At 39.6% G+C, this 12,652-nt stretch overlaps 2 protein-coding genes across 2 annotated transcripts; both read right to left on the reverse strand.

Annotated features, from left to right (window-relative positions):
- Positions 1-2,208: 2,208 nt before the first annotated feature.
- Positions 2,209-6,334, reverse strand: rdh5 (retinol dehydrogenase 5 (11-cis/9-cis)). The gene is made up of 6 exons (XM_047348260.1): positions 5,897-6,334; positions 4,940-5,020; positions 4,514-4,836; positions 4,160-4,418; positions 3,585-3,748; positions 2,209-2,648 (listed from the first exon to the last, which is right to left on the reverse strand). The coding sequence occupies exons 2-6, from the start codon at positions 5,017-5,019 to the stop codon at positions 2,428-2,430; spliced, it is 1,047 nt and encodes a 348-aa protein (XP_047204216.1). The 5' UTR covers position 5,020; positions 5,897-6,334; the 3' UTR covers positions 2,209-2,427.
- A 1,376-nt stretch (positions 6,335-7,710) lies between these two features.
- Positions 7,711-12,437, reverse strand: bloc1s1 (biogenesis of lysosomal organelles complex-1, subunit 1). Its single transcript, XM_047346540.1, has 4 exons — positions 12,217-12,437; positions 12,048-12,120; positions 9,689-9,821; positions 7,711-8,929 (listed from the first exon to the last, which is right to left on the reverse strand). The coding sequence occupies exons 1-4, from the start codon at positions 12,275-12,277 to the stop codon at positions 8,819-8,821; spliced, it is 378 nt and encodes a 125-aa protein (XP_047202496.1). The 5' UTR covers positions 12,278-12,437; the 3' UTR covers positions 7,711-8,818.
- Between the last annotated feature and the right edge of the window lie 215 nt (positions 12,438-12,652).

The raw sequence follows: 12,652 nt of genomic DNA on the forward strand, positions 1-12,652 counted from the left end.
CTCTTCGGGTCCACGGGGGTGTCGAGGAGCTGGTTCTTTTCCCTCTGAGACAGGCTAGACAGGTTCAGGCATCTAGCTCTCTCCTGAGTGACCATCAGGGCCATGGCTCTCCCGGATGCTTGGACAGCACTTCTGTGGAGACGCAGGCATAGGTCTGTCACCACGCACAACTCATCCCACAAATCGGCCATCGGTGTGCCAGTCATCTGCTCCTGTAATTCCGCTTGGTAAGCGAGGAGAAGAGACGAAGCGTTTAAGGCTTTAACAGATGCAGCCACCGCCTTGTAGCTTTTCTCATTCAGAGTGGACTGAAAAGAGTCAGCTTTGAAGGGAAGGGTGGGTCCTGCCGCTGTCAAGGCTGACTTTTGCGATGGGTGCAGGTGAGATGCCAGCAGAGGTTCTACGGGAGGCAGATGTGAAAAACCGCCGGCCTCCATGCCCGTCCAGTCCAGCGCCGACCCTCCCAGGGCGGGGTTCTTGGCGGTGAGAGGATTGCTCCAGGACCGGGTTGCTTCCTCGAGGCACTTGGGAAAGACCGGCAACAGCTGTCTGCCGGAAGATTTGGCTCTCGGAAGCCGCTTCCCCTCATATCGAGATGTGGTAGTTTCGGTGAGGGTTTCCGGCCACTCGATGCCCAGCTTCTTTGCTGCCCTTCTGCAGACATCATGCAGGTCTGTTGCAGTCGGGTTTGGGGAACCGCAGCGGCTGGTGTCATCCGTCACCGAGGGCTTTGCAACCAACTGGATGGCATAAGGCCCGCAGTCCAGCTCGTCGTCGTCGAGACTGATGGACTCCATTTCAGATTCGGACTCGGCATTAGCAAGAGTACTGAAACCTGGAAGTGCGGCCTCGTCTTCCTCTGGGTCAGTCAGTGGCGCGACAGCGTCGAGCTGATCACCCCAACTGGCTCCAGCCAAAGTGTGCTCTCTCTCATCAGTACCAGGAAGCTCCGGTGGCGGGGGATTGGCTAGCCCCATCATAGGATCAACCTCCGACAGGCTAGCTTGGCGTGCTAGCCTGCGCTGACGAGACTTAAGGGAGAGCCGTGCACAGTGCTCGCAGCTCGCCGGTGACGCCAACGCGTCCTGGGCATGTTGCAGCCCCAGACACGAAGCGCAGACAGAGTGGGTATCTGCCCCAGCTATGAGATTGCCACATGTGCAGGTTCTAGATGGTGGCTTGACTCTGTTCATGGTGAGAACGAGTGCAAGTTACACAACTTCTTAAGCTCCGTTAAAGTTGCAGCTAGTTTGGTGACCAGTTGCAGCGCTGCTGTTTGGCGACAGACCAGCGTAGAAAGGGACTCAGAACAGTCAAGCACAGTTATTGAGAAGCGCTCGGCGACCGAGTTGTTAGCTCGCTTTGTGAACAGTTAAGCTAGCTCAAGTTATTGTAATGACCGTCTGAGAGGTGCTTCTGGGAGCGAGAAGAGGTGTTAGACTGAAGATCACCTACGTGACGTCGACTTTTATACTGGAAGGAAGTCCCTCCCATGGGAGCGGACGTCACTTCCGCCTGCCAGTCAAGACTGGCGTAATGTAATAGAGCTTCTGGGGGACAGGCGCTGGAGGCTTGTCCCATAGTGAGATACCGAAACGAATGTTGAAAGAGAACAGTCAGTATGTCCTGTGGGGTTGCTGGTTTCACAAGTTCAGGGATGCAAACGCTATGCTGCCTTCAGGTTCTGTCGGAATTTTTGCAATTGTCCCTATTGATCGCTCCTTTGCACATTTTGGGTATGTCCCAAGTTTGCTTCTGCTTTTCATTCTTTCCTTGTTGATGTTTCCAATTAATAAGGTAACACATCTGATAAGTAATCAAGTAAGTTATTTCAGTGCAGGTCAGTATAAACTAATATAAGTGATATAATGCTTAATGAATTTTAGTTTGCAGTTCCAATAAGTTAATTAATGGGTGTCTGTAAATAACAAGTATTAAAAGATTCAATGCCATTTTAATTGAATTGTTTCACTATGCTGCTGTTGGCTGACAGTGGCAGTGCTTTGATCAACTATAGTCTTAAAATTAGTGTAGATTTCAAAATATAAGTTGAGACATGGGCATTAGCCTACTTTTATCAAGGTGTAGCAACCATTGCAATGCTGCAGATTAGTTTAACGTATGCAGAGTGTTTAATACTGCTGCTTCTATGTCTAAAATATATGTTGTAAGAAGAATCTTAGTTTAAACTAATAATATTTCACTACATTAAATGTAACTTTGTTTTTATTGAAAGCACTGGGGACAGACCATTCTTTCTTGAAAAATTATACACACATAAAAATGTACATATAAGTATCATAGCATACAGTATAATATACACAAAATACATAAAAGCACAGCAATCTGATCATTAAATGGACAAGGTAGGCTATGGATAGCAGGTACTGTGCTGGGTCAAAGGCATTTTTTTAAAGTCTTGACGAGTTAAACGCTCTTGGAAGGACGAGGCAGCACCAGCTTCAGTCCGATATCAACTACAAAGGAAGGCATGTAGGAAAGAGGGATCCACAGAAGCTTGGCGTCCCAGCCAGCACTGTATCGAGTGCGTGGGTGCGCCGCAGTGAGAGCGTGCTCCATGCAACTGGTCACCTTGGTGAGGTCTGAGTCACACACGGCATTCATGATCAAACGCTGGATCTTGATGTCTGAAAAAAAAAAAAAAACATTTTCAGGTTCTATATTCTACCTAGAAAGGATATTAGTTTGTGATTTCAGAATATTGTAAATTTGTTCTTGATTTATCGTACAATAACCTTGCTGTTATAAATACTGTCATTAACCTAATTTGATCTCATGTATTTTAAAGTTTTTGAGATGGTCTGTTTTATTATTTTGGGACTGGGGTTTTATTAAAAAAAACTTCAGAAAATATAAATGGTTCTTGTGTTTTGGCATTTTAAAATGAGCAATATTTAATATGAAATTAGATTTTTACAGCTTGTGTCATGGGGGAAAGATGTTTACAACCACATTTCTGAAACCAACTAAACTATAAATCATAAAACAGACAGACAGCACTTGGATGAATGGTGTCCTGGGAGAGCCCTTGTTCTCTGCCCACTAAACCTACATCTGTTTATCATTGTATTTCACAAACAGATTCAAGATTTCGTAAATCTCAGATGGCGTTTTCAAGAATCCCTATGCAGTGCAGAACTACTCAGTCCAGATTTGAGTGATTTAGAAGTTGAACTAGAGGTGATGAAATTCAGTCCAGATTATATACAGCTCATTAATTTAGCACCAAAGTGGAAGCTGGAAATTAGATCCCAACTTTGATGTCATTTGCCACACAGTATAAGGCCTTATTTTTTAGTATGCTTAAACAGTGCACAATACAGGAGGGAGCTCACTTCATATTGAGGAAACATGCAGTAAAAAACTTGTTCATGGAGCAATTGACAGATAACTTTTTCACATTACTTATGCCGCCCCAAAACCCTGTACCGCTCTGGGCAGTGAGCCATATCACACATATTAACAACAGCCATTAAACAGACATGCATAAGGTTTTAACACACATTGCTGATGATAGTTCATTATATAAGGCTTTCTTCCCTTTGAAAGTCTGATATGCTTACAGTTGTCCAGGTACTTTTCTCCATAGCTTGCTTTTACTTCGGGGCTGAGCTGATTCCATAGACGGTGCAGCTCCCTCTCGATGGGATCCAGGCTGGTCACGGCTGTCTTGAAAAACCCCGGCTCAATGATGCACACTTTGATTCCAAAGTAGCCTATATCTCTCCTGAAGAAAAGGACATCATACCGTTGTAAAACTTGTTACTTACAATAGAGCTTCACATGCTGCAAGTTAAATTCTTACAAGTCAAACTTCTATGAAGAAAGTTTGTAAATTGCCTTTTACTCGTTTCAGTGTTGATCTTGTAGTTTACAGGTGCTTTGGTCAAAACTAATCAATGGGAATTGTCGGATCCCTTTACTGCACTTTGAACAGTGTTACTTTTATCATTGAACAAAAATGTATTCATTAGTGCCATAATGTTACACCTTTCAGGGAGCTAGAAGTATAAGCTAAAAATGTAAGAGATGGACTTGACATGCCAACAAGTTCTTCTCACAGTGCGCATCAAAAGATAAGTTATATGAATACTACTGTTGAATGGACATTTTCTATCATCATATTGATCAGTTTTACCTGAGGCAGTCAGAGAAACACTCCACTGCAAACTTGGAGATGCCGTATCCACCACCATTTGCAGCCACCCTGCCAAGGACCGATGCCACATTTACAATACGTCCTTGGGCCTTTTTAATGAGGGGCAGGAAGGTCATAGTCATGGCAATGACCCCATTCATGTTCACATTCAATGTGCTGTGGAAATCTTCCACTCTCATCCACTCTGAAGGACCCATGGGTAAGGAACGTCCAGCATTGTTCACTATACCCCAAAGTCCTACAAAGAAAATAAAAGTGAAAAGTTACAATTTCAAAATATGTCACAAATGGCAAATTGATTTCTCATGTATTCATTATGTGATTTAATCCTACCTCTATCGCCAACCTCCTTCTTGGTCCACTCCATGGCAGTCTGGATACTGTCCTTACTGGTCACATCCAGCAGGACCGTCTTAAGGTGAGGCCCCGCTGCTCTTTTTAGATCATCAGCCCCCTTCTCTGTGAGACAGCCGGCCAGAACGCGAAAACCTCTACGATCAAGCTTCTTACACAGTAGGTTCCCAAACCCCGTGTCACAGCCGGTCACAAAGACATACTTGTTAGAGATATTGTCTATCTCCAGACTGTCTCTGTACAGCCACACAAGAATCCACAACAAAGCGAAGGAAGCTGTGATGTAGTACCAGGCATTTTCACTAAAAGAGACAGAACATTGTGATATTATGTCCATATCTGGGATTGGCTCTTAGGTCTAAATTGGAAGCTTATAATATTTTGTTTGGCATCCAAAATTCTTACCCTAGCAGTTCGTATATAAACCGTGTATTCATGTTGCCTTCGGGAGTTTGTTTTTGGCTTCCAAACTGTTCGAAAAACATTCTGCAAAAATGTTTAAAAAGTGAATAAAATGCAAATTACAAAATACAATGTGAATCATCTGAAATCCCATTTAACCAAATCCCTATCGGATTTCATAACATTGTAGTGGAACATTCTTGACAGCCACTGAACACAAGCACTTTGTTCACTAAGACCCTGAGTGTAAATACCTCCTTATTGCAGAACTGTTTCAGTTGCTTTGGGCACATGAGTAATCTTTGGATAATACTCTTACAGAAGAAAGAAAGGCATTTGTAAGGAAGCAAGACCTAAGCAAGGGATTATTTTATTTTTGGGTATAATTTTAATATCCAGGATGGAGCTGCTTGGCTTACAGAACTCCAATTAATTTGCGGGCTTGTTAGTAAAAATAAAAAATAACTTATGCCGCCATCAAAAATACCGTAGCCATTGATAATTACTGTATACAAACACAGTTGGAATAAATACAAATATGTGTTGTATGTGCTTGTAAAATAGTTTAAAACACCTGTATTTTTCAGCATTTTATCATTATTAACGTAATAATGATAATGAACAACTGGAGAGAAAAGTTAACCAAAAAGTGTTCAGGTAACGTACACAAAATAGCTTATTCCAAAAAATCACTGAGTTTCTGAGAAAATTTCACCTTCAACTCTTTAATTCTAATTTAAGCAACACTGTATATTCTGTACATATTGTTTCACAACCCTGTATCTTTGGTTTTTATATTATTTATGTTTTACTGCACAGTATTTAGATCTTTTTAGAGTATTTAGAGGTAAGCTTTCGGTGACCTCAGTCCACAACAAGCACATAATACAAGAAGCATTAATTAATTAACTGCATTATTCAGAGCTGAGAGAATCAAGACAATTGAAACCGTATTCCTACCTTATTCTCTTATTGGGTAATGATGGATCCCCACGGTCATTCCCCTTCCTTTTCCCTTTCTGGTTATTCTTCTGCTTCAGCTCAGAGGGGCTGTGCAAAGAGAAGCTTTATGCCTGAGGCTTATCCCTTAAGACACGTTCACTATTAGTAATCCTCAATCCGTAACTATTTTGTAAATTGTTTTAAAGGAAAAATGAGGGGGGAACAGGGCTGGAAAACTAAAACCCAAAGAATGTTCTGCATTTAGGTAACAGAATACTTTTTTTTAGTTTAGAACACAATTCTTATAGATATAACTGTTCTCAAAATTGGTTTTAAATGACACAGGATTGTATCACACATTAGTACACACCCATAAGCCAAACTTCTCTGTCATAGAAAGGTTTCAGGGGCTCATTCAGTTCATCAGCTCCATAAATAGTTAAATATATATAGCTACACTTTACAGTGGATCTCAAAAGTGTAAATACCCTGTTGGAATGCCAGGTTTTTGCAACATGTAAAGTGAAACCTAGAACAAAACTTTTAAAAACTTTCCCACCTCAAATTCAGCTTAAAAAAAGGTGCCATAACCTGGTTGCATAACTGTGCGTGACCTTGGACAAATTCCTTGTTAATGACCTTTTGATTCAAAAGCAACTTTTAATATTCTTTAGCTATATACTATGTGATGACTGTAAGGACATCTGATGTTCACAGCCCTCTTAAGGTGAGCTTACGTTGTTGCCAGTTTTGGTTCTGGACTCAGCAAGGCCTGGTGAAGCTGTTCTTTGGTTGACTCGGATATATGGTTGGACTCACTGTGACGCTGATAAATAAAATAATGTTAGATATTTACCCAAGACAACTAAATGCTGAAACTGAATTAAAAGATACATTAACTGCTTTTGTCTAAGCTTGTGTGCACTTATGAAACCAGGTTGCCTGTGTTATTTTTACATTTTTTTTCTAGAAGATTTCTTCGCATTTCAATTGATTAATGCAGTATATGTCACATTACAGTTTTGAAATTAATCTTTACTGTCTAATTTTTTACATTTACAAAATCTGCAATTTGACAAGGGTGTGTGCACTTAGAGATCAGTTTTATATACTGTAGACAGTATATAGCCTCTTAAACTGCACATATTGTAACTGCTTTACAAGGTTCCTACCAATTTCTTCTGAAAAGTCCATACTTTTCCATATTCTAATTTTTTAGCAGTTATAACATTCTGGATATTCGAGTACAAAACATTGACTTAATTAGGTTTTTTGTGTGAATGCTTCCCAAACGACAAACTGATAAATTGGGAATCTGAAGCAAACTTCCTAATCTATAATACTTTACAAATCTGGACTGGATTATCCTAGAGGAGATGCCGATTCTTAAAAGATCTTAAAATGTCAGTTTATCTGTAATACATTTTTTTTTATTTCTACAAATAGACAAAATAATTGTCAATGATTTGCTTGACATCTAAACTAGACCCGGATTATGAACCATGGGTCCAGTTGGAACCCTGATCTAAGGGCCTATAGAATCCAAAAGCAGTAAAATAAGTGTGTATTCACATTAGGGTTCTATCAGAATGTCTATATCAAAACATTAACAAATAAAATATGACATTTGGTGTTGCAAATCTATGACAAAAACCATTTCAATATGAATCAAGATAAAAAGCTCTTAATTTTTCACACAAATTGTTATCTGTTAGATAACTGCAGTTTGGAAACTTGAAATTTTTTCCATGCTCAATTTTCTTTTTTCTGTAATTATAAAAACGTGGAAAGTGATCAAATCTGGAGTGCAATTACAGACTTTTTAAGACTCATTGAAATCTCTGGTTGTAATCTTTATTTATACAGCAGAAAGAAAGGGTCAAGACACACATTAGTAAAATATTTTACCTAGACAAGAAGAACTAAAGTAAAAGTTTCACAGCTGCAGCATCAGTCACAGAAAGGCTGCATTTGCTACAATTCGTTTAATGACATATCGAACTGTTAAATAAACACAAAAGCATGAAAGAGGGTGTTATTTGCTGGATTAAAAGTCTTAATAAGTTACCAAATCGAGCTGCAATTATGTGATGGTACGCTGTACCCGGCTGCACTGTGACATAACTTCTACGTCACACATTCCACTGATTGTCCAGTCGTTGTGGTTCTCATGTGTTTTTGTTGCAAAACTTTGTAGAGAAATATCCAAGCTCTTTGCAGCATTTGACAAGAATAAAACCATCAGTTAAGACAAGGTTAAATAGTTACCTACTCTTCACACCATTTGGCTTTATTCTCATATCTTTCCTTCCATGCTGTAGTTATTGTCAGAAAGAAATAAGCATGAAAACACAACTTATGCTGTCATTGTTTTATTATTTATTATAACAGTCTATTTTTCATAACTTATTCAATAAGAAAAAAAATAATAATTATTTTTGTCAAACTTTATTTGACAAAACAACTGAAACAATACAATCCTCACTGCCTGTAGATGTGCATACTGGAGAGGTGAGATGCAAAACGCTAATATGTCCTATTAATGGTTTTTAAGAGATACTTTTAAGAAGAATGTACCAGAGGTTTTATTATGTGGAATAAAAAGATCTGTCTATTTCATATTTGTATTAAATATCCCCCCATAAACATAGTTAACACAGAACACAGAAATATGCTAATAAAATATATTCTTGATGGATCTTCAGCATCATTTTGAGCTCACTCCTTCCAGGTCTGGTGCTAAAAATCAAACATCACCAGTGAGACGTGTCTGAACTACATCGTCAAATGCAAAGTCAACCTCAGTCCACTTCGAGGGATGCGTTGACATGCAGAATAATTTCTTTACTGAAAAAAAACTCAGCAAGGATGGAGTAATGTCTTAGCCAAGTCTGTGCATATATATTCAGCAGTAAATGTACTTTGGAAACACATTGATTTTTATGAGCAAGTGGACTGAAGATGCCCCTTGTGTACATACTCCAGAGCTGTGGCGATCGTTCTCATATCCATCTCGATGCTGCGGGCCCAGTTTTCGACATCTCCAATTTCCTGTTTGAGAGAGGGCACGCAAGAGAACGTTAAAATTTGTCACCTTGTCCAACTTCTAAACAAAGTGAGCATCTAGAGCAGCTTAAGGTCCCCTCCACCTGTATGCGCATGGTTTAACTACATCAGCTCTGAAGGCAAATTGTGATCCAGTGTGTACCTTATACAACTGTGATGTGGAAATCATAAACCTTTTAGGTTCATGTGTCGGGAATACACCTTTTTTTCATAGTTACATAATTCAAATGAAGTTCAAGTTAGAGAACTGTTCACCATTTTCAGGCATCTGTTCCCCTAAACTAACCTTGTTAGGATCATGTAAGGTAAGCTGAGCTTCAAGAGTGAGTGCTCACTATTATTTTCCTAAATAGTACTGAAACCAGTATATTAAACACCCAAGTCAATTCAAGATGATATGTAGAATGCAGCTGAGACTTATTGTTTAGAACCAGCCTTCTAAAACTGTGGTACAACTACCAGTGGTGGTAAATAGCTTTGCCATTATTTGTATATATAATATAAACAAGTTAACTATCATATAGAATCAAATGCAGTGGAGAGATTTATGAGCACCTCAAAGCGGATTTGTCCACACTGGGATACTTGGAAAACATGGAATTCACCAAGATGGTATTTGTTATAAAATGTTGGAGAACTGTTGGTTTCGATAAGCCAGCATTATTTATTTTATAGTGTAGATTAAAAAATAGTAATGAAACAAACATCTGGTTTAGGGCACAGATTGAGTGCAGTATAATTTACCTTTAATGCCTGATTGAAACCCTCCACCATGTTGATCCATTGAGCAGTTTGCTTGGAGAACTGGCTCGCTTGGACTTGGAGTGTCTTAACTTCATGGTCCAGTTTGCGTTGGTTTACGTATGCCTGAGCAACACTAAAGAGAAAAGGGCAAAATAATGAGTTGCCTATCGTTATTATTGAATATCGGATAGCCACTGAGTCGTGTAAGGGGAAATGACTTAGTGCTAAACAATTGGCTGCTCTAGCTCTTACCATGTCCCAAAAGGACTAAAAGCCCTAACCTTTTTCATAAAGAACCAGCATAACAACAGTCTTTTTATAAGCTGACTGTCTTGAATTATTTACTTCTTTAACAATAGTAACAGTGTTATCTCTGTTTGAACTGCATATATGATCAATTATTTCCAGCTAGGAATAGATTGCTAAATTTTACTGGCTCATAGGAAAGTGTAGGTGGTCAGAAAGCCATAGGATAAAGCTTTACTGACACCTTCATGATTCCTAGTGACACTGCAAAATACTGTTAGGGAACAGACAGCAAATGTGGTTCAGATGTTATCGGTAATTTATTTTTACAACCATTTACAAAAACATGCAAGCCTGTCAGTACATTCTGGACCTCTAAAGCTGTCCTTGAACCTAAGCAGGTTGTTTTAGAATGTTAATGCTATTTGTGTAGACTTATTTTTAACTGACTAACCAAAATTAATGAACTGTTAACTTATTGTTACATAATATTTTATAACTTAGATTAATGGTTCTCCGACTTTCCAGTCTCTGGCCAACAAAAAAGAAGTGTCATAGATTTTACACTTTGACTTATGTAAGTTAGAGTACACGAGCACTTCTAATAAGCCAATTAAACAATTGCACAATATACACATACACCATTCTATTTTCATTTATTTTTGTTTACCATTTTCATCTCTTGGAATAACTATCAAAAATATGACTTTAGCAATCTTTATCAAAATCATCCCAAAACTGTCCATTTGACAACCACAATCTAAAGTGGGGTCCTGACCACTGGCTAACATTACATAGACAATAAATTTGCAATCAGTTAACCAAATGTCTATTTACTTCTTTAATTTGATTTTACATCTGTTCTTTATTTTGATAAAAATAACAACATAAAAAGCCATGACTGAAGCTCAGTAAATCAGGCTAAAAGTGTCTCAAACAGTACAAGCATACACTGACACGACACTGACTTAATGTTGAAATGTTAAAGTATAAAGTTAGGACTGCACAATGTAATAACTACAAGAGTGCATCCTCCCACACTGTGATGATTCCCCTTTCTCGCTGACAACCTGCAGCTTATTCTGCAGGTTTGAGAGGACAGCATTTACCCACATAAAAGGACTACCCGCACCACCCACTAACAAATCTGTATCCCTAAACCCCTCCCCTCCTCCTCCGACCCCCAGCCTGCACTAAGATCTCTGAGGACGATATGAATAGGTTCTGGAGCTGTGTGACAATGATGCAGTCAACTTGGGTTTACACTTGATCCTTCCCCATCTCGACTGCCCAAGGACCTACGATAAGATCGTGTTTGTGGCCTTCAACACCATCAATGCAGATTTCCTCGACCACAAGCTCACCTAGCTCACAATGCTGGTCTCTAAGTATCAGTGGATCACCAGCTTTCTGACTGACCGGCAGCAGCGGGTGAGGTGCCCGCCCAGGGGTGTGTTCTCTCCTCTCTGCTTCTGTCTTTGCACAAATCACCCATCTGTGAAACTGAAGCTTGCAAAGGACAATACTGGCATTGGTTTGATCTGAATCTAAATACAGACAGGAGGTGGATAGGCTGGTCCGCTGGTGTGGTCAGAACCACGTGGAATTTAACAAGCTCAAGACTGTAGAGATGACGGCATACTTCCAGAGAACACCCCCCTCACCATCCTCAACAACACCGTGTCTACTGTGGTTCACTTCTGCAGAGAGGATCATCAAGGCTGACCTTCCCTCCAGGACATCCACAGGTTTAAGCTCAGGAAAAGAGTCACTAATATCTCTGCATTTCTCACACATCCTGCACTCAAACTGTTTAGACTTTTATCTTCAGCTCAGCACTACAGAGCTCCTTTTACCAAAACCAGCCACCAAAGAGACAATTTCTTCCCCCAGGCTCTGTCTGATGAATGGAATACCTTACAGCCTGAATAGACAGCTAATGTACTGTCAAACAAAATAAGCATATTTACAATATTATAACATGCCTGTTAAAAAGAACATTAATATATTAGTAAAACCCAACCATTAGCAATGATTGTAAGTTACATTGCCATTGATTCAACAGAAGTATGAACAAACCCACACTAATCTTGCATGACATAATTTTCCATACCCTACGTTGAGGTGATCTACCAGTGCTTCAGTTAGACAGGTGGCAGCAGCAATCGCTTCACGTCTCCGTTTCTCTGCAGGAAAGAATACGTACAGTCGGCATTAATGACTGCACCTTCAGAGATTTGTTTTTAGCATGTGCTAGCATCACGGCTAACCAGCTTCCCCACCCTGTAGATCCTTCCGCTCATTTTGCTTCGCTTGGTGTTCCTTCAGGAGGCGAGACAACATATCGCTTAGATAAACGTTTGCTCTGTATCAGAAAAAAGCTCACTCATTTAACGATTTTTTTTTTTAAATTGTAGGACAAGAAACAAGCGATCAACCGATCAAAAGCGAGGACATCTAGCCTGTCACGAGACCCATCTCCCGGAAAGCTCGTGAGTGTGTCCTTAAACACATCTACACATTTTACATATAATTACATATTATTAAACAAATTTAATTACCAATTATTTTTCCAAGCAAGCTAAAAATTAAAAGACAATTCTTATTTTGTATTATTTGTTAAACATTGTCAAGAAATGACATCAACAATGAATCGTGACCGCCTTCAAAGTAAAAGCGTAAATGTGTGCAAGCGAGTTCTTAACGTGCATGGAAGAA

Source organism: Girardinichthys multiradiatus, chromosome 20, assembly GCF_021462225.1.
Source record: "Girardinichthys multiradiatus isolate DD_20200921_A chromosome 20, DD_fGirMul_XY1, whole genome shotgun sequence".
Lineage (NCBI taxonomy): Eukaryota > Metazoa > Chordata > Actinopteri > Cyprinodontiformes > Goodeidae > Girardinichthys > Girardinichthys multiradiatus.

Excerpts from the sequence above, each read along its gene's own strand:
- rdh5 (XM_047348260.1), bottom strand. The coding sequence starts at position 5,019 with ATGTTTTTCGAACAGTTTGGAAGCCAAAAACAAACTCCCGAAGGCAAC. Across the intron at positions 3,749-4,159 it reads TGTTTCTCTGACTGCCTCAG|GAGAGATATAGGCTACTTTG; the intron begins GTAAAACTGATC and ends CCTTTTCTTCAG. Across the intron at positions 2,649-3,584 it reads AGAAAAGTACCTGGACAACT|ACATCAAGATCCAGCGTTTG; the intron begins GTAAGCATATCA and ends TTTTTTTTTCAG.
- bloc1s1 (XM_047346540.1), bottom strand. The coding sequence starts at position 12,277 with ATGTTGTCTCGCCTCCTGAAGGAACACCAAGCGAAGCAAAATGAGCGG. Across the intron at positions 12,121-12,216 it reads TGAGCGGAAGGATCTACAGG|AGAAACGGAGACGTGAAGCG; the intron begins GTGGGGAAGCTG and ends TCTTTCCTGCAG. Across the intron at positions 9,822-12,047 it reads GTAGATCACCTCAACGTAGG|TGTTGCTCAGGCATACGTAA; the intron begins GTATGGAAAATT and ends TTTTCTCTTTAG.